We start from the raw sequence: 21,004 nt of genomic DNA, 5'->3' as shown, positions 1-21,004 counted from the left end.
AGAACCACTCACAACAGAGACCCTCCACAACAGAGACCCATCCACAACAGAGAACCCTCCACAACAGAGACCCATCCACAACAGAGAACCCTCCACAACAGAGACCCACCCACAACAGAGACCCATCCACAACAGAGAACCCTCCACAACAGAGACCCACCCACAACAGAGACCCTCCCACAACAGAGAACCACCCACAACAGAGAACCCTCCACAACAGAGAACCACCCACAACAGAGACCACCCACAACAGAGACCCTCCACAAAAGAGACCCTCCACAACAGAGAACCCTCCACAACAGAGACCCTCCACAACAGAGAACCCTCCACAACAGAGAACCCTCCACAACAGAGACTCCTCCACAACAGACACCCTCCACAACAGAGAACATTCCACAACAGAGACCCTCCACAACAGACACCCACCCACAACAGAGAACCACCCACAACAGAGAACCACCACAACAGACACCCTCCACAACAGAGAACCACCCACAACAGAGACCCTCCACAACAGAGACCCATCCACAACAGAGAACCCTCCACAACAGACACCCTCCACAACAGAGAACCACCCACAACAGAGACCCTCCACAACAGAGAACCACCCACAACAGAGAACCACCACAACAGAGAACCACCACAACAGAGAACCCTCCACAACAGAGAACCTCTACAACAAAGAACCTCTACAACAGAGAACCATCCGGCCTCAAACGTCAATAGCACTGAAGTGGAGAAACTGAATTATACAAACCAAATCTAGGTGTCATCTACAATTCCTGTTTTTCTCCCATTCCTAAGTCCTTAAAGCTCCATCTCAGGCAGGGCATGGTGGCTCACACCTGTAATCCCAGCACTTTGGGAGGCCAAGGCAGGTGGATCACTTGAGGTCAGGAGTTCAAGATCAGCCTGGCCAATATGGTGAAACGCTGTCTCTACCAAAAATACAAAAATTAGCCGGGCATGGTGGCATGTGCCTGTAGTCCCAGCTACTTGGGAGGTGGAGCATGAGAATTGCTTGAACCCAGGAGGTCGAGGTAATAGTAGGCCAAGAACGTTCCACTACACGTCGGCCTGGGCAACAAAGTGAGACTCCATCTCATATACAAAAAACAAAAAGCAAACAAAACAGCTCCATCTCTAAAAATAAATCTTGGTCTGAATACTTCTTCCCAAGTCCACCACTAATGTGTTAGTCACTTCTGGCCTAGATTCCTAAAAAGTCTCCTAAACAGTCTTCCGGCTTCTGCTCATGCCTGCCTTACCAAACATTCTTCACAGGCAGCCACAGAAATCCTTTTAAAACAAAACTTCTCACATCACTTATCTGCTTAAGACCTGCCACGGCCGGCCAGGAGCGGTGGCTCATGCCTGTAATCCCAGCACTTTGGGAGGCCAAGGAGAGTGGATCGCTTGAGCACAGGAGTTTAAAATCAGCCTGGTTAACATAGCAAGACCCTGTCTCTACAAAAGAAAGATTAATAAATTTTGCACACCTGTAGTCCTAGTTATTCATGAAGCTGAGGTGGGAGGATTGCTTGAGCCTGGGAAGCTGAGGCTGCAGTGAGCTGTTATCGCACCACTGCACTCCAGCCTGGGCAACAGAGAAAGACCCTGTCTCAAAAAAAAAAAAAAGACCTGCCAGGGCTTCCCATGATTCTTTCTAACGGCTGTGTTCCCCCTCACCACCAGCCATGCTCTCCCTTGGCCAGTAGCTGCAGCCACACTGGCCTCTGTGCTATTCTTTGAACAGACCAGGCTTTTTCCTGCCTCAGAGCCTTTATATTTGTTATTTCTTCTGTCTAGAATATTCTTCCTCAAATATTCACATTGCAGGCCCTTCTGCCAGCACCAAGGCCTTCCCCAACTCCACACGGAAAGAGCCCTCTCCTCCCCAACCTCCCCTCTGGCTGTCCTTGCCCTGTTCTATTTTCTTCACAGCATTTATCATTATTCGTAACCTGGTTACCATCTCTAGTTACAAACTCCACAAGAAAGGAACTTCACCTGTTTTTTCCATTGCTCTTTATTTTATTTATTTACTTTTTGGGATGGAGTCTCGCTATGTCACCCAGGCTGGAGTGCAGTGGCATGATCTTGGCTCACTGCAGCCTCCACATCCCGGGTTCAAGTGATTCTCCTGCCTCAGCCTCCCAATTGGGATTACAGGCACACACCACGACACTGGCTAATTGTTGAATTTTTAGTAGAGATGGGATTTCACTATGTTGGCCAGGCTGGTCTCAAACTTCTGACCTCAGGTGATCCACCCACCTTGGCCTCTCAAAATGCTAGGAATACAGGCGTGAGCCATCACACTGGCTCATTGCTATTTAATACGTCCCAGCACTTACGGTGATGCCTGGCCCTTACAGATACTCAAATGTTGATTGAAGGAATGCACGAAAAAAAAAATGTGACTCCAAAGTCCATGCTCCACATGATGCAATGCTACTGCATTAGTACCTATGTCACTCATCAGATCTGATTACTGGAAGCTTACTAGGTGCAGGCATTCAGCTACGGACGCTCCAGGAGAAGATCGCTGCCAAAGGATCCATAAAATCTTTGAGTCATGACCAAGCCGGGCAAGTACTACAATGTCCCATCATCCAAGGTGCTTTGAAAGGGGCCAGGGGAGTCTTGGGGCATATAAGAAAGTGACAGAATCTTTCCTCCTTTTTATCCAGTTATGATTAGGGAATGAAAGAGGCATCATCTGATTAAAGCTCCAAATTTGCAGAAGAGAAAGTGTAATAATCCAACAGATTGTTACTTCATTTCTGTACACGGTCCCTGATATAAACAAGCAAAACAAAGGTCCTTATCATCTTTTAAGGCCTGGTTTTAAGATCTCCCTGGAAACATCAGCAAGAGCCGTGTCTTGACAGCATGACTTTCAAGCAGTTGTTGATGCCACAGAGGAAGGGCTGGCCTCTGTGGTAGGGTGAAGTGAGACCAACACCACCTCTAACCAACTATGCAACTTGCACAAATGGTTTACCCTCAGAACCTCAATGACACTAACTGCCAAATGAACACAATTCTTCCTACTGTCCTGGATCCCTGAGAGAACTTAATGAAGTGGCAATTTCTGGCCGATGCCTAACAGAACTATTGAACAAATGCTAATTCTACTCATCCTGTACTGTAAGTATGAGAAGTGGGGCACTCTAAATACACATGTAGAAAATATGAATACTTTTATGAAACTCTGATTCAATTAAATAAATACCTTCAGCTTCTTTAGTTCAAATTGGTGATTCTGTAAAGAACGTTCATATTCATTACTGCTTTCTTTAAGGGCTGCATTTTCTTGCTCCAGTTGTCGCTGCCAATTTAGAAGAACATATATAAAAGAAAAGTCTTCACTACCATATTTCCCTGGGCACAGGGAGCATGGACCAGGAAGAAGGCATAGGGAGGAACAATACACATTTTAAAAGCCAATGGGAAGAAGCAGAGGGGACTGGTCAGAAAGTAGGAAGTCTCTGTGGGCCCAAGGAAAAAGAAAACCCATCTGTTTTGAGTTTTGTAAAAAGCAGCCTTTTTACATCCAGTCTCATGAGCAGGTGCCTCTGGAAAGATACAAACTGCTCTCGGCTGGGTGCAGTGGCTCATGCCTGTAATTCCAGCAGTTTGGGAGGCTGAGGTGGGCAGATCCCTTGGGCGTAGGCGTTCAAGACCAGCCTGGACAACATAGTGAGACCTTGTCTCTCCAAAAAATAAAAAAATTAGCTGGCTGGGGTGGTGCACGCCTGTAGTCCCAGCTACTTGGGAGGCTGAGATGGCAGGATCACTTGAGTCTGAGAGGTCAAGCCTGCAGTCAGCTGTGATCATGCCACTGTACTCTGGCCTGGGTGACAGAGTGAGACCCTGTCTAAAGAAAAAAAACCTGCCCTTTAAAGTGGTTTCCTAGTGCAGAGGCGGTGCTGTGCTGTCAAGCATGTGGCTGACTTCACTGTGCGGGACCCTGGTGCTCCTGGGCCCACCCTCTCTCAGCTCTTCACTCACCATCCCTTGCTCTGCAGTGGTCTGGTCAGCTGCCCGTGCTCTCTCCAGGGCCACGATCTGGGCTTCTAGTGCCTGGGTGCGCTCCAAGAACTGCTGCTCCAGAGCAAGGGCCTGCTGCTGCACATGGCTGCTCTCCTGGTTGGCGGCAACCTTCGGGGAGACCAGAGGATGGTCAGTCAGGGTGACAATGGTTTCCAGTGGGGGATCGTAGTCTGGCCCTCGGTGAAAAGATGGGTATCCAACAGAAACAACTCTCTCCTCACGCCCTCCCAACCTGGCGTTGCTGAGGTCCCCCCTGCAGGCTCTGCCTGTTGCTCCTGGACCCTGGCCTGTCTGGAAGATGGAGTCTTGATGTCATCACTCCATCCTCAAGGTGTGTAGGGACAGCTCTGGGCACCAGCCAGTCCTTAGACACAGGCCTCCTTCACACTACTCAGTGTTGCCTCAGTGGCTGCGGCTTTCCCTGGGGAGAAATTATACTAGGGGGGCAGTATAATACAGCAATGAAGAACAGGGCTTTGACACAAGAAAGATGTGGGTTCTGCCATTTACTGGCTGCAAGCCTGTGGGCTACTGAGCCAAGCTTTCTGAGCTTGACTCGTCTATGGGATGAGGATGACAGTGCATAATTCTCAGGTCTCCTGCAAGGACTAAATGAAAACACGTGCATAGCATTGAGCACAGTGCCCGGGACATGGCAAATATGAAATACACGCTGGCTGGTTTGATTTTCCTATCTTCTAACTCCACACCACACCTGGCCTGTGATGACAGGCCAAGCCCTTGCCATCCTCTCCCCAGAGTCTGGGCGTGTTCTCCCCACTCCTGATTGCAAGCCGAGGCTTGACTCCTAGTGGAGCTGCCACCTCTGACAGCCCCAGGACCAGGCTGGACCGGAAGGTGGGATGTAAGGTGGAAAGGAGCCACTGGTCCACCTCCCAGGTAACTCAGGCCCACCGGTAGGTCCTGACTCCCTCCACCCTCTGCTGCTGGCCTGCTCACATCCAGCACAAGAACTGTATCTATGGGCAGGTCCAGGTACCATTGCCGAAGTTGGGAAGGAGTTTGGGGCATCTGCAAAGGCCTGGAGAGAAAGTAGTAAGAGAGCCTGGAATGCAGCAGCTCCAATAAGCACTTACAAGCTCCTGTATCTGAGCTTCCTGGGCAGCCACGACACCCTGGCTCTGCTGGAGCTGCTCCTCAGAGGCCTGCAAGGTCTGCTCCAGTTCTCTTACCTGAGAGGGAAGCAGAAGCATTCTTTCTGTTCACAAGAAGCTGAAGAGTGGTAACAAATGGCTTTAAAATGCAAAGTGATTTAAATAAAACAGGTACATTATAGAAAAATGTAACCTGAGAAAAAACCCGTAAGTCTACCATTATAAAACACTAGCATTCTAAAGTATTTTCTTAAACTCTCTTTTAATGACTTTTGTTTATAACTTTATATAAAGTTTTAACCGGACAATGTAAAACTTTGTATCTTTTTCCTACTCTTAAATGTCCTTCTGTCTCCATGTAATCTTTAGACCTCATCTCCTCAAGAGTGTTCTATAATTTACTGACCCATTTGCCTACTGTGCTGGCTACTTAGGCTTTCTGTTTTTCCCATCTAACAGAATGCAGCAATCAACATCTTCACACAGTATTTTTGTTTTTGTTTTTTTGAGACAGAGTCTCACTCTCACCCAGGCTGGAGTGCAGTGGCGTGATCGTGGCTCACTGCAAACTCTGCCTCCCAGGTTCACGCCATTTCCATGCCTCAGCCTCCCGAGTAGGTGGACTACAAGCTCCTGCCACCACGCCGGCCTAATTTTTTGTATTTTAGGGTTTCACCGTGCTAGCCAGGATGGTCTCAATCTCCTGACCTCATGATCCGCCTGCCTCGGCCTCCCAAAGGGCTGGGATTACAGGTGTGAGCCACCGTGCCCGGCCTGGCCTTTTTTTTGAGACGGAGTGTCACTCTGTCATCAGGCTGGAGTGCAGTGGCATGATCTCAGCTCACTGCAACCTCCGCCTGCTGGGCTCAAGCGATTCTCCTGCCTCAGCCTCCCGGGTAGCTGGAATTACAGGTGTGCACCACCACGCCCAGCTGATTTTTTTTTTTTTTTTTGAGATGGAGTCTCACTCTGTTGCCCAGGTTGGTGTGCAGTGGCACAATCTCAGCTCACTGTTACCTCCACCTCCTGGGTTCAAGCAATTCTCCCGCCTCAGCCTCTCAAGTAGCTGGGACTACAGGCATGTGCCAACACGCCTGGCTGATTTTTTGTATTTTTTTAGTAGAGACGGGGTTTCACCATGTTAGTCAGGATGGTCTCGATCTCCTGACCTCGTGATCCACCTGCCTCGGCCTCCCAAAGTGCTGGGATTACAGGCATGAGCCACCGCGCCTGGTTGCTAATTTTTGTATTTTTAATAGAGATGGGTTTCACCATGTTGGCCAGGACACACAGTATTTTTTTTACCTGGTTTCAATCACTTCCTTAGGACAGATTCCCTGAAGTGGGATTACTGTTCACAATACAAATTCAGGATTTACTCGTTCCACGAATACAGAGCAAAGCTAACTCCATACCAGGAACTGCAACTGGGCGTGAGGCCAGTGCAGCGAGTGGGACAGATGTAGACTGGCCCTCAAGGACTCACTGTCTAGTACTGAGTTGCACTTGGCTCTCCAAGATGGCATTTTTACCAGATTCAAGTTGTATCTGTGAATTTCTCTTAGAAGGCCGTCTTACTTACTGAATAAGGTCTGGCCTTGGGGAGCTTTATTATTAAACATAAGCACAAGGAAGGCTGCATGCAGCGTGGTGAAGGAGAGGTAGACACACAAGGAGAGGATGTTTTTAAGGCCTAGTCTCCTTACATACATTCACATGTTAGATTTAACCAAAACAATCCCATGAGAAAGGGGCTACTAGTCCATGGAGAAGAACAGGATTGTTACTAGCTCATGACCACACATTTTATTGGTAGTAGCGCCAAGACTAAGACGTTGTTTTACACTCCTGAGATCAGAAAATATCTGAGTCTCAATTTAGCAGCCAAGTTCAAGACAGATTCAGATCTTCAAGAGATTAAACAAAAAGTTACTATATCATCCTGCAATTTTATTCCTAGGTATATACTGAAGAGAAATGAAAACATTAAGTCCACACAAAAACCTTGTACAGGAACGTTCATGGTGGCATTATTCACAATAGCCAAAAGATAGAAACAACTCAAATGTCCATCAAAAGCTGGGTGTGGGTTGGGTGTGGTGGCTCATGCCTGTAATCCCAGCACTTTGGAAGGCCGAGACGGGTGGATCACTTGAGGCCAGGAGTTCGAGACCAGCCTGGCCAACATGGCAAAACCCCATCTCTATTAAAAATACAAGGTATGTTGGTTTATATGTGTAGTCCCAGCTACTTGGAAAGCTTAGGAACAAAAATTGCTTAAACCTGTGGGGTGGGGGTTGCAGTGAGCCAAGATCGTACCACTGCACTCTAGCCTGGGTGACAGAGTGAGATTCTGTCTCAAAAAAAAAAAAAAAAAAAAAAAAAGGCGATGCCTTTGCCTCCCTAAGAGCTGGGCTTACAGAGTGAGGGCTCATGCCTGCAAGCCAAGCACTTATGGAAACAAAGGCATAGCTTGAGTCCAGGAATTGGAGACCTGGACAACATAGGGAGACCCGGTTCTCCACAAAAAGGGGAAAAAAAGACAAATGGAACTCAAGTGTTCATCAATGAATGAATGGAGAAACAAAATGTGGTCTATACATATAATGGAGTATTATTCAATCTTTTTTTTTTTTTTTTTTTTTGAGACGGAGTCTCAATCCGCCGCCCAGGCTGGAGTGCAGTGGCGCGATCTCGGCTCACTGCAAGCTCCGCCTCCCGGGTTCACGCCATTCTCCTGCCTCAGCCTCCCGAGTAGCTGGGACTACAGGCGCCCGCCACTACGCCCGGCTAATTTTTTTGTATTTTTAGTAGAGACGGGGTTTCACTGTGTTAGCCAGGATGGTCTCGATCTCCTGACCTTGTGATCCGCCCGCCTCGGCCTCCCAAAGTGCTGGGATTACAGGCATGAGCCACCGTGCCCGGCCTTATTCAATCTTAAAAAGGAATAGGCCAGGCATGGTGGCTCACACCTGTAATCCCAGCACTTTGGGAGGCCGAGGTGGGCGAATCACAAGGCCAGGAGATCGAGACCATCCTGGTCAACATGGTGAAACCCCATCTCTATTAAAATGCAAAAAATCAGCCGGGCATAGTGGCAAGTGCCTATAGTCCCAGCTACTCGGGAGGCTGAGGTAGGGGAATTGCTTGAACCTAGGAGGTGGAGGTTGCAGTGAGCCGAGATTGCGCCACTGCACTCCAGCCTGGTGACAGAGCAAGACTCCATCTCAAAAAAAATTCTTAAAAAAAACCAAACTTCTATATTAAAAAAAAAAAAAGGAATGAAATTCTGACATATGCTACAACATAGATGAACACTGAAGACATTATACTAAGTCAAATAAGCCAGACAGAAAAGGACAAACATTGTATGATTCCACCGATATGAGGTATCTAGAGTCTCCAAACTCAAAGAGACAGAAAATAGAATGGTGGTTCCCAGACTGGGGTAGGAGGAATTGGGGAGTTACTGTTTAATAAGTATAGAGTTTCTGTTTGGGAAGATAAAAAAGTTTTGGAGATGGATGGTGGTGATGGTTGTACAACAATGTACACTGATCAATAAGGATATTCAGAAATAGAACTGAAATTATAATAAAACAAAATAGTCTTTTCAGAAAAATATAGTTTAAAATGTATTTATCAGGAAATAAGAAAGATTTTAAAAATGAGATAAATATCCAATTCAAGAAATTAAACAAATTGGCCAGCACGGTTACTCACATCTGTAATCCTAGCACTTTGGGAGGCCAAGGTGGGCACATCACTTGATGTCAGGAGTTTGAGACCAGCCTGGTCAACATGGTGAAACCCCATCTCTAGTAAAAATACAAAAAAGGCTGGGCATGGTGGCTTATGCCTATAATCACACCACTTTGGGAGGCTGAGGTAGGTGGATCACGAGATCAGGAGTTCAAGACCAGCCTGGCTAACATGGTGAAACCTTGTCTCTACTAAAAATACAAAAATTAGCTGGGCTTTGTGGCACACACCTCTGATCCCAGCTACTCAGGAGGTTGAGGCAGGAGAATTGATTGAACCAGGACCTGGGAGGCAGAGATAGCAGTGAGCCAAGGTCACACCACTGCACTCCAGACTGGACTACAAGGTCGTGCCACTGCACTCCAGACTCAACTACACAGCCAGACTCTGTCTCAAACAAACAAACAAACAAACATGAATAAAATAAAATTAAATTAAATTTAAAAAAATACAAAAAAATGAGACGGGTATGGTGGTGCACACGGTAATTCCAGCTCTTCAGGAGGCTGAGGCAGAATAATCACTTCAGCCTGGGAGGCAGAGGTTGCAGTAGGCTGAGATCAGGACACTACACTCCAGCTTGGGTGATAGAGCGAAACTCCGTCTCAAAAAAATAAAATAAAATAAAATAAAATAAAATAATAAATAAATGGTGCTGTAATCCCAGTACTTTGGGAGGCTGAGGTGGGTGGATCACTTGAGGTCAGGAGTTCAAGAACAGCCTGGCCATAGTGAAGCCCCGTCTCTACTAAAAATTTAAAAATTAGGCAGGCGTGGAGGCAGGCACCTGTTAACCCAGCTACTTGGGTGGGTAAGGCAGGAGAATCGTTTGAACCTGGGAGGCAGAGGTTGCAGTGAGCTGAGATCACGCCATTGCACTCTAGCCTGGATGAGAGTGAGACTCTGCCTCAAATAAATAAATAAATAAATACCTACCAAAAACCTGCAAATGGTATACCACACAACAAAACTTCAGCCATATTTCCTTTAAGACTGGGAACAAAACAAAGATTCCCACTAGTCCTATTATTGCTTCACTCAGTTTGGAGGTTCTTCAATGCTCTATGAACAGAAAATGGAATAAGAGGTGGGAAGACTGGAAGGAGTAAGATAAAGTGGTCATTTTTCATAGATAATATGATTATCTACCTAAGAAAACCAACAAAAAAATCACACAGTAGTAATGAAGTTCAGCCGGGGTATGATATCCAAGATCAACTTTAAAAAATGGCAGTTCACGAGAATAACCAGAAATAATCAATTATAGGCCGGGCGCGGTGGCTCAAGCCTGTAATCCCAGCACTTTGGGAGGCCGAGGCGGGTGGATCACGAGGTCAGGAGATCGAGACCATCCTGGCTAACATGGTGAAACCCCGTCTCTACTAAAAATACAAAAAACTAGCCGGGCGTGGTGGCGGGCGCCTGTAGTCCCAGCTACTCGGAGGCTGAGGCGGGAGAATGCGTGAACCCGGGAGGTGGAGCTTGCAGTGAGCCGAGATCGCGCCACTGCACTCCAGCCTGGGCGACAGAGCGAGACTCCGTATCAAAAAAAAAAAAAAAAAAAAAAAAAAAAGAAATAATCAATTATAAATATGATTAAAAATAAAGTTTGGGCATGGTGGCTTGTGCCTGTAATTCGGGAGGCCGAGGCTGAGGTCAGGAGTTCGAGACCAGCCTGGCCAATATGGTGAAACCCCATCTCCATTAAAAATACAAAATTTAGTCTGGCGTGGTGACATGTGCCTGTAATCCCAGCTACTCGGGAGGCTGACGCAGGAGAATTGCTTGAATCTGGGAAGCGGAGGTTGTAGCGAGCCGAGATCGCAATATTGCACTCTAGCCTGGGGGATGGAGTGAGACTGTGTCTCCAAAAAATAACAAAATAAAAACTAAAAAAATAAGGGCCGGGCACAGTGGCTCACACCTATAATCCTAGCACTTTGGGAGGCCAAGGCAGGCAGATCATCTGGGGTCAGGAGTTCAAGACCAGCCTCGTCAACATGGTGAAACCCTCCTGTCTCTACTAAATATATAATAATTAGCTTAGTGTGGTGGCATGTGCCTGTAATCCCAGCTACTTGGGAGGCTGAGGCAGGAGAACTGCTGGAACCCAGGAGGCGGAGGCTGCAGTGAGCCAAGACAGTGCCATTACACTCTAGCCTGGGCGACAGAGTGAGACTCTCAAAAAAAAAAAAAAAAAAAAAAAAAGATTAAAAATAAGATACCATCACAGGCTGGGTGCACTGGCTCACGCCTATAATCCTAGCACTTTGGAAGGCCGAGGCGGGTGGATCATCTGAGGTCAGGAGTTTGAGACCAGCCTGGCCAACATGATGAAACCCTGTCTCTACTAAAAATACAAAAAAATTAGCTGGGTGTGATGGTGGGCGCCTGTAATCCCAGCTACTTGGGAGGCTGAGGCAGGAGAATCGCTGGAACCCAGGAGGCGGAGGCTACAGTGAGCCAAGATCGTGCCATTGTACTCCAGCCTGGGCAACAAGAGCAAAACTCTGTCTCAAAAGAAAAAAAAATACCACCACAGTAACAACACAAACTCTAAAGTTTCTAGGAATTAACAACTTAGGCAAGAAAATAAGACATCTATTGAGAAAAATGTAAAAATTTAATAAAACACACAGAAAATAATCTGAATAAGTGGAATCTATTTACATTCTTGGAAGGAATAATTAATATTATAAAATGGACCATTCTTCCCAATTAGCCTATATGTTTAATGCAATCTCAATAAAAATTCAAGTTGAATTTTTTAGAAACTCAAAAACTTTAAAGGCCCACAAATAGTTAAAGTCAACCTTCAAAAAAAAAAAAAAAAGAGAATTTGTCTTATTGGGTGTTGAGATATAGTACAGATATCACTATAGTAATAAAAACATTGTAGTGTTTACAAAAGAGCAGACAATCAGACCAATGGACAGAGAATGCAGAGACAAACTATGTGCAGACGGAAGCAATATGTGATAAAGTTAGCAAGAGAAATCAATTCAGAAAGGACAGACTGTTTAGTAAATGATTTTGAGAAATATGCAGAATTTCTCCATATTTAGTTCCCTACCTAAGACCGTACAGAAAGACAGTTTGTATGTGAATTAGCGATCTATTAGATTGAAGGAAAAATTATAAAGTTAATAGGGAAAAAACAGTAGGTCTCTGTGACTTAGGAGCAGGAATAGATTTCCTAAATGGAACTTCAAACTCCACAGCAAAAAAGTGATGAATCTGATTACATCGAACTTAAGAATGTCTATTCAACAAAGGATACAAAGACAAAGTTAACAGAATGACTCAGGACTGAAACTGACAAAGCATTCGGAACAAGAATATACAATGAAATCCTACAAACCAAATAAGAAAAGACTGAAACCCCCAAATAAAACAAGGAAAGGATATGAATGGGCAATTCCAAAAGCAGAAACCCCCAGGAATTAATAGGCACATGAAGACAAGGCCAAACTCATTAATAACCATAGCAATGCAAATTAAAGCAATGAAATACCACTCCACACTCAGTAAACTGGCAAAACTTGTAAAGGCTTGGAAATGCCATGCTGGAAAAGGCAGAAAGGCATATATAGGAACCCTTGTGCATGCTGGAGGAGGAGAGCCAGGTGTAGGCTTGCTGGGAACAATCTTCTCCTATAATACTTAGTCTCTTTAGGTTTTATGCATGATCTGAGGTGCCAGGAAGAAGGAAGCAATCTGGATGTCTACCACGTAGATTATTACAAAGTGCAATGAAATGGGTACAGACAGAAGTTGAGGCAGCTAAAACTAACAAAGAAAACATACCCATAGCTGCATCATTTACAGAAATTAAAAAGCCAGTGCTACATATTCTAAGGCAACCCAACAAAAAAAGCATCTATATGAACCACAATGGAATGGTATCCTATGGGAGGGAGGCCAATGGGGATAAAAGGGTATAAACATATAACTCAATCATGGTAATGTGACAAGGATGAAGAAAATGACTAACTCATCCCTGTATAGGTAAGATCCAAAAATAATCCCTTCCAGTGGAAAAACTCTGACCAAGAAGATTCTCAGTCACATCATGTTGCCATTCAGCCAGGTTACCACCCAAACTTAGGAAACACCAGAAGTAAGGTCAGTACCCGAGTCTCCAGGGCGTTAATGGCCTTGGCCTGGCTGCTTCTGGCTGCCAAGAGCTGTTGTCTGGTATCCTCCAAATTCTGCTCAGCAAGTGGTTTCTGTAAGTTGAAAGAAGAGTAAAAGAAGACTGTCATTCCTCAATTGAATAAATATTTACAGATTATCTACAACATACTATGATTTGTGCTAGGCACAAGAGACATGAATACATTTTTAAAAATTCAGCTAATTGAGATATAATTCACATATCATAAAGTACACACAGACAAATTTGAAATAGTCCTTTGACCTTGAGGCTGGAACAAAAGACTAATAAAAAAAATTACACAATAGAGTACAGTAAGTGTCCACAAAGAGGAAGAAGCATGGGGTGGGAGATACTCCCTGCCACAGGGCAGGGTAGGCGGCTTTAGAAGTCACAAGGTGGCTAGGGCTCGGGGAGCCTCCCAAGCAGGGGGATGACCAACGGCGATGTGAACAGCCTGCTACATTGAGGGAACTACAACTCCTCAGAAGCCAAAATGATGATGGGTTTAGGTCAAAAAACAAGACCAGAAAGATAGGCAAAAGGGCCAGCTCATGAGAAGCTTTTGAATGCAAAAAGGAGTTAGAACGTGATTCTGTAAGCAACATTTTTCAAAGTAGAAATTCTAGGCCGGGTGTGGTGGCTCACACCTGTAATCCCAGCACTTTGGGAGGCCGAGGCAGGCAGATCACTTGAAGTCAGGAGTTTGAGACCAGCCTGGCTAACATGATGGAATCCCATCTCTACTAAAAATACAAAAAAAATTAGCTGGATGTGATGGTGGGTACCTGTAATCCCAGCTACTCAGGAGGCTGAGGCAAGAGAATTGCTTGAACCCAGGAAGTGGAGGTTGCAGTGAGTGGAGATTGCACCACTGAACTCCAGTCTGGGTGACAGAGTGAGATTCTATCTTTAAAAAAAAAAAAAAAGGGACCAGGAGCGGTGGCTCACACCTGTAATCCCAGCACCTTGGGAGGCCGAGGTGGGTAGATCATGAGGTCAGGAGTTTGAGACCAGTCTGCCCAACATGGTGAAACCCTATCTCCACTAAAAATAAAAAATTAGCCGGGTGTGGTGGCGTGCACCTGTAGTCCCAGCTACTTGGGAGGCTGAGGCAGGAAAATTGCTTGAACCTGGGAAGCGGAGATTGCAGTAAACTGAGATCACGCCACTGCACTCTAGCCTAAGCAACAGAGTGAGACTCCATCTCAAAAAAAAGAAAGAAAGAAAGAAAGAAAGAAAACAAAATGTAGAAGTTCTAAATGCTGGCATTAGACTTAGCTGAGAGAGCTGTTACTGAGATAGTTGTTAATCTCAGCTAGTTGTACAGATTTGAGGCCTTGCTCCAAGCCTAAGGAAATCAGAATTTCTGAGGGTAGGGCCAGAGATATATACTTTATCTATTTACTTATTTATTATTTTTGAGATGGAATTTCGCTCTTGTCACAAAGGCTGGAAAGTAGTGGTGCAATCTTGGCTCACTGCAATCTCCGCCTCCTGGGTTCAAGTGATTCTCCTGCTTCAGCCTCCTGAGTAGCTGGAATTACAGGCACCTGCCACCATGCCCAGCTAATTTTTTTTTTTTTTTTTGAGACGGAGTCTCGCTCTGTCACCAGGCTGCAGTGCAGTGGCATGATCTTGGCTCACTGCAACCTCCGCCTCCCAGGTTCAAGCAATTCTCCTGCCTCAGCCTCCCGAGTAGCTGGGACTACAGGCATGTGCCACCACGCCCAGCTAATTTTTGTATTTTTAGTAGAGATGGGCTTTCACCATATTGGCCAGGATGGTCTCAATCTCCATCTGGCTCAATCTGACCTTGTGATCCGCCCACCTCGGCCTCCCAAAGTGCTGGGATTATAGGCGTGAGCCACCGCGTCTGGCCTAATTTTTGTATTTTTAATAGAGGCGGGGTTTTGCCATGTTGGCCAGGCTGGTCTTGAACTCCTGACCTCAGGCAGTGCTGGTATTACAGGTGTGAGCCACCACACCTGGCCTAGAGATATATACTTTAAACAAACTTCCCGAGTAATTTTTATGCACATTAAACTGTATACTAATGATGATGGCACAATAATAATATTGATCATGGTAACAGCTGACATATATTGAGACCCAATTATGTTCCAGTTATCATTCTAAGCACTTTACATATTGTAACTTATTTAACCCTAACAACAATTCTGAGTTTAGTAGTATAATAAAACCAATTTTACTGGGGAAGAAACAAACACAAAGAGATTAAATTACTTGCTCTAAGTCAGGCGTCCCCAACCCTTGGGCCACAGACCCTGTGACCTGTTAGGAACCAGGCCGCACAGGAGGAGGTGAGCAGTGAGTAAGCATTACCGCCTGAGATCCGCCTCCAGTCAGAGCAGTGGTAGTGTTAGATAGCAGTGTGAACCCTATCGTGAACTGCGCATGTGAGGGATCCAGGTTGCACACTCCTTATGAGAATCTAAAGATCACGATGATCTGAGGTTGAACAGTTTCATTCTGAAACCACCCCCTCACCCTCCCCTACCCGACCCCATCTGTGGAAAAACCGTCTTCCATGAAACCAGTCCCTGGTGCCAAAAGGGCTGGGGACTACTGCCCTAAGTCACAGCTAGTAAGTAGAAGAGGCAAAATACAAGCATGGGCAGTCTGATTCTAGAAATCAATTTACTCCCTAGAACCCACATTACATTTACTGTAGACTGTTGAAGGGAATTGTAGAAGATGTTTAAGAGAGTGATATGGTCACCAGGGCTGATTAGGAGGATCAGTTTGGCAGTAAGCATGGAAGACTGTGTCAGAGGGTGAAGGAAGAGAGACTGATGCTGGGTAGGCCAATCTGGAGACTTCTAACATAGACTAAGCTAGATTTGCTGGAAATCCTGAAGTACAACCAGTGGCAGTGGAGATGGAGGTATTTAGTTGAAACTGACTGAAGAAAGAAAGGGAGGGTCTAATCTAGGAGGAGCCCCATGGCCTTGGCTTTGTCACCTTTGTCATGGTGTGGCCAATCATTGGAACAGAAAGAGAGGGAAGAGCAGAACATGTGCAGACAAAAGCTAAGCCTGATGAGAAAGTTCACCCGCACCACTGGGCAAGAGGCCAGTCTGCGCAATAGCCTCCCTCAGGAAGGAGAGAATGCTGCCCAAGGTAATTCTTGCTCATGCCAAGGGGTAGATGTAGCTATTTTCCTTGGCCACTGCAGAGTACAAAATGGTGGGGAAGAAGGCAGTGCAGAAAGACAAGGCAGCCCAAGTGGCGGAAATCACTAGGTGTGGTTTATCGGTGATGAGATGCTATCTGTTTGTATGTATCTCTGAATATAGCTCTCCCTTTCCTTGAGAAAAGCATGTCACCCACAGGGGACATAAGGCTCTTTCTGATGTAAGCAGGACAAGCCAAAGTTGGAGACAGTTCTCTTGCTACCATGCTGTTTGCTGGGCCTACAGCTCTGAAACTCTAGGGTTTGTGAAGTCACCAGAATCAACCCTGCCTTTCTAACACCAGACAGTCCAAAGAGAACAGAAGTTACCTCTTTCAGGAGTTCTTGCACATGCTCTTCTCCTGATAAGTTCTGTTCTAGTCTCTTCTCCAAGGATGCGACCTTCTCTTGCAAATGTATGATAATGTCTTCTTTCTCTTGAGTTTCAGCAGTGGCCTGCAGGTGAAAGCAGAGATCACTTTATACTGTAAGCCCTCTCTTCCTTCCTTCCTGCTTTCTCTCGGGCCATCACATTTTCCTGCAATTCTGTCCTCAACTGTATCCTAGAAGAACAAACAGCTAAGAGATCTTCCCTGAAACTGGGACACAGAAAATGCAAGATTAGAACCTGGCAAAACTCAGGGATCCAGCTCAGACCTAGTGCAACAAGAAGCAAACACTCTTCCCAATTAAACAACTGACGGTCTGGAACAAAGGAATTACTTACCTGGTAGAGGCAGCAGAACTAACTCCACCCAAGAAGCACCTAGCCTGCCCTGCAATGACCTATGGAACAATGCTCCCGAAAGCTGAGGGGCTGGATAAAGCAGTGATAGTGCTGATGTAGTGGCTTAAAGGCTAAAGAGAGAACTTCTGAAATGATGAGATTCACTTGGCTCACAGCACAGGGACCACAGCAGAGCTGCCATGCCTCTCACACCTTGGCTTTAGACCAACAGCTGCCCACTTTATTTCAGTCTCTCTCTCTCTCTCTTTTTTTTTTTTTTTGAGACAAAAGTGTCGTTCTGTAGCCCAGGCTGGAGTGCAGTGGCACGATCTTGGCTCACTGCAACCTCCGCCTCTCAGCTTCATGCCATTCTCCTGCCTCAGCCTCCCGAGTAGCTGGGACTACAGGCGCCTGCCACCATGCCTGGCTAATTTTTTGTATTTTTAGTAGAGACAGGGTTTCACCATGTTAGCCAGGATGGTCTTGATCTCCTGACCTCATGATTCACCTGTCTCGGCCTCCCAAAGTGCTAGGATTACAGGTGTGAGCCACTGCACCCTGCCAGTCTATCTCTTTAGCTATGATGGTAGTGGTGATAGTGGCAGGTTGGGACTAACTTGGTTCCTTTTACTACTACTAATCTTCAACTGCTGCTTGTATTAGTCTATTCTCACACTGTTATAAAGAATACCTGAGACTGGGTAATTTATAAAGGAAAGAAGTTTAACTGACTCACAGTTCCACATGGCTGGAAGGCCTCATGAAACTTAAAAGCATGGCAGAAGAAGGGAAGCAAGGTACGTCTTACATGGTGGCAGGATAGAGAAAGCAAGCGAGGGGGGAAGTGCCATACTATAAAACCATCAGGTCTCATGAGAACTCACTCACTATCACAAGAACAGCAAGGGAGAAATCTGCCTCCATGATCCAATCACCTCCCACCAGGTCCCTCCCTTGACATGTGGGGATTACAATTTAAGATGAGATTTGGGTGGGGACACAGAGCCTAACCATATCACTGTTCAATGTCAAAGCAGAGTTCTTACCTGCTTTGAATACATGAGTTCTTACCTCCCCATTGAGGATGTCCATTCTTCCCCAGAAAAGGTTGTATGGCAACAAAAATCTCACTGTGAAGACTTGTACCTCTTTACATATACTCTGTTCCCTCAAATTCCCTTATCTTACACTTCTATTGCTCCATCTCAAGCCATAAACTTTTATGTTCAGTTGTAACTTGGCCAATCTCTCCTTAGAATAAGATGCAGCAACCAGGCTGAAGGGTTTTGGGAAGAAATATTTGTCATTCTGAATTCTCACAGGTGGACAACAGAGATAGTGGAGGGGAAGTCTGAAGAGTAGATTTATGACCCCACGATTCAATAAGCTTTCATCAAGCCTCAACTCTATCTGCTGTTTTCTGAGGATACAATCACACATAATTCCAGCATGGAGGCTGGTGGTAGAGACAGACACAACTAATTACAAAACAATACAATTGTGCTTCAACAGAGGGACATACACGGGGCTATGAGATATCAGATGCAAGAGGGATTAACTGGGAGAATCAGATCAGGCCTCCTGAATGGGCAAGTCCAGGTGAAAGAGGGTGGAAGAGGAACAAGCATTCTGCATAAAGGGCAGCACATGCAAAGGGGTAACAGACAAGTCCTGCAAGGCTAGAGGCTGGGTGAGGAGGAAAGAACAGCTGAACACAACTCCCAGGTCTGTGACTCAGCCACCTGGGCAAATGGTAACATCATGCAAGGCAGATAACACAGGAGAGAAGGCGAGTTTGATAGGAAAAAAAAAAAAAACAGTTTTGGCCATGTTGACCCATCTTTATGGGTCTCTTATTAATAATGTTAATACTAGCAATAGTAATAACTGTAATATAGCAGCAGCAGCTATAACAAGATTGCAGCAGCAATCTTGAAAAAGCATAACTGTAGGCTAGGTGCGGTGGCTCACACCTGTAATCCCTGCACTTTGGGAGGCCGAGGTGGGTGGATCACGAGGTCAGGAGATCAAGACCATCCTGGCTAACATGGTGAAACCTCATCTCTACTAAAAATACAAAAACAAAATTAGCCGGGCGTGGTGGCAGGCACCTGTAGTCCCAGCTACTCGGGAGGCTAAGGCGGGAGAATGGCTTGAACCTGGGAGGCGGAGCTTGCAGTGAGCCGAGATAGCGCCACCGCACTCCAGCCTGGGCAACAGAGCAACACTCCGTACCACAAAAAAAAAAAAAAAAAAAAGCAAAAGCAAAAGAATAACGGTTGATATAAGAGTTGGAGAACTAACGTTACCCAATTTCTTTTTTTTTTTTTTTGAGACGGAGTCTCGCTCTGCCGCCCAGGCTGGAGTGCAGTGGCCGGATCTCGGCTCACTGCAAGCTCCGCCTCCCGGGTTCACGCCATTCTCCTGCCTCAGCCTCCCGAGTAGCTGGGACTACAGGCGCCCGCCACCGTGCCCGGCTAGTTTTTTTTTTTTTGTATTTTTTAGTAGAGACGGGGTTTCACCGTGTTAGCCAGGATGGTCTCGATCTCCTGACCTCGTGATCCGCCCGTCTCGGCCTCCCAAAGTGCTGGGATTACAGGCTTGAGCCACCGCGCCGGGCCTACCCAATTTCAACTCTAAAGTGACATTGATCAAGGCAGTGTGGTAACAGCGTAAAGACAGACATGTAGGGTCAAGTGAATGCTGCAAGCGCTTTCTGTTATGTTTAGTCTTTACAAACACTATTTACCACATCCATTTACAAGGAAATTGAAGCTTAGGGACTAGCCCAAATGCACACACCTATTAGCGACAGATTAAGGATTTAAATCCAGGTCTTCCGGATCTAAAGCCTGCATTTGTTCTCCTACACATCAATCTGAATTCAAGAGGTATAGATGATCCTTTCCAGTTAAAACCGAAACAACACATCTTACACAGGTCACTGTGTTAGGCAAAGTTAGGGGCAGAAAAAGAATCAGTGGCCAAGTTCCATTTATGCCTCTTGTGCAACATATTGATGTGCAACCTCCTTCTCCAGGCTGGCTGATTTACTTCAGGCCCTCTTACACCTCATGTGGACTATGGGAACACCTACCAAGTCATACTCCCTGACCCCAAACCTGCCCCTTTCCTAATGATCACCCTCTTCACCTACTCCCTACCAAGTCTGGGCCTCACAGTTATAGTCCAAGAATATGGACTGCATCAATTCTGGGTGTGTGGTCACTTGATTCAGACAGACATGAGTCTGAATCCTGGCTCTGTCATTGACTCCAGCTGTATGGTCTTGAAAAATAATTTAGCCTTTGATGTCAGATGCTCATTACTATCACCTGTAAAATAGGAAAACAATGTCTAACCAAAGGGTAGTTGTGAGGACTCGATGAGTCCCTAACTGTAAAACACTTGAATACTGAGCTCAGGGTAAATGCTCAGCTATTCTTGTTAAATATTCACTAATGATTATTTATGGAATTTCACGTTCACTATTTACTCTATACAACTGGCCCTGTATACCTTCCCAATCTCATCTAGCACTGTTTCCACTTCCTCCCTAAGCGCTAACCACTTACCTATCCTTTCTGTTCTCCCAACATGCCTTTTTTCCTTCATTATAAATGTATTTGTTGCACCAAGACCAGTGGCTTATGCTTGTAATCCCAGGACTGTGAGAGGCTGACGCAGGAGGCTTGCTTAAAGCCAGGAGATCAAAACCAGCCAGGTAACAGAGGGAGATCCTCTCTCTACAAAAGTAAAAAAACTGAAAACAAAAAAGGTTGAGGTTGCGGTGAGCCGAGATCGTGCCGTTGCACTCCAGCCTGGGCATCAACAGCAAAGCTTCGTCTCAAAAATAAATAAATAAATACATAAATAAAATGAAGTGGCTGGGTGCCGTGGCTCACGCCTGTAATCCCAGTACTTTAGAAGGCCGAGGCACGCAGATCACGAGGTCAGGAGTTCAAGACCAGCCTGACCAATATGAGGAA

General features: G+C 45.7%; 1 protein-coding gene across 13 annotated transcripts in view; it reads right to left on the bottom strand.

The window, feature by feature from the left end:
• The window catches only part of GOLGA1 (golgin A1), a 69,604-nt gene that overhangs the window by 21,922 nt on the left and 26,678 nt on the right, over positions 1-21,004 (bottom strand). For 8 of the 13 annotated variants that reach the window (XM_045372615.3, XM_065530079.2, XM_045372611.3 and 5 more), the window contains exons 11-15: positions 16,619-16,744; positions 13,070-13,165; positions 5,157-5,252; positions 4,018-4,167; positions 3,239-3,334 (exon numbers count right to left, since the gene is read on the bottom strand). In XM_045372615.3, coding sequence (XP_045228550.2) covers positions 3,239-3,334; positions 4,018-4,167; positions 5,157-5,252; positions 13,070-13,165; positions 16,619-16,744 — 564 coding nt within the window. The remainder of the gene's footprint in view (positions 1-3,238; positions 3,335-4,017; positions 4,168-5,156; positions 5,253-13,069; positions 13,166-16,618; positions 16,745-21,004) is intronic. The other 5 variants (XM_074016583.1, XM_074016581.1, XM_065530075.2 and 2 more) reach the window with 1 other exon arrangement.

The sequence above is a fragment of the Macaca fascicularis genome, chromosome 15 (genome assembly GCF_037993035.2).
Source record: "Macaca fascicularis isolate 582-1 chromosome 15, T2T-MFA8v1.1".
Lineage (NCBI taxonomy): Eukaryota > Metazoa > Chordata > Mammalia > Primates > Cercopithecidae > Macaca > Macaca fascicularis.
This window is presented reverse-complemented; position numbering and strand designations above follow the sequence as displayed.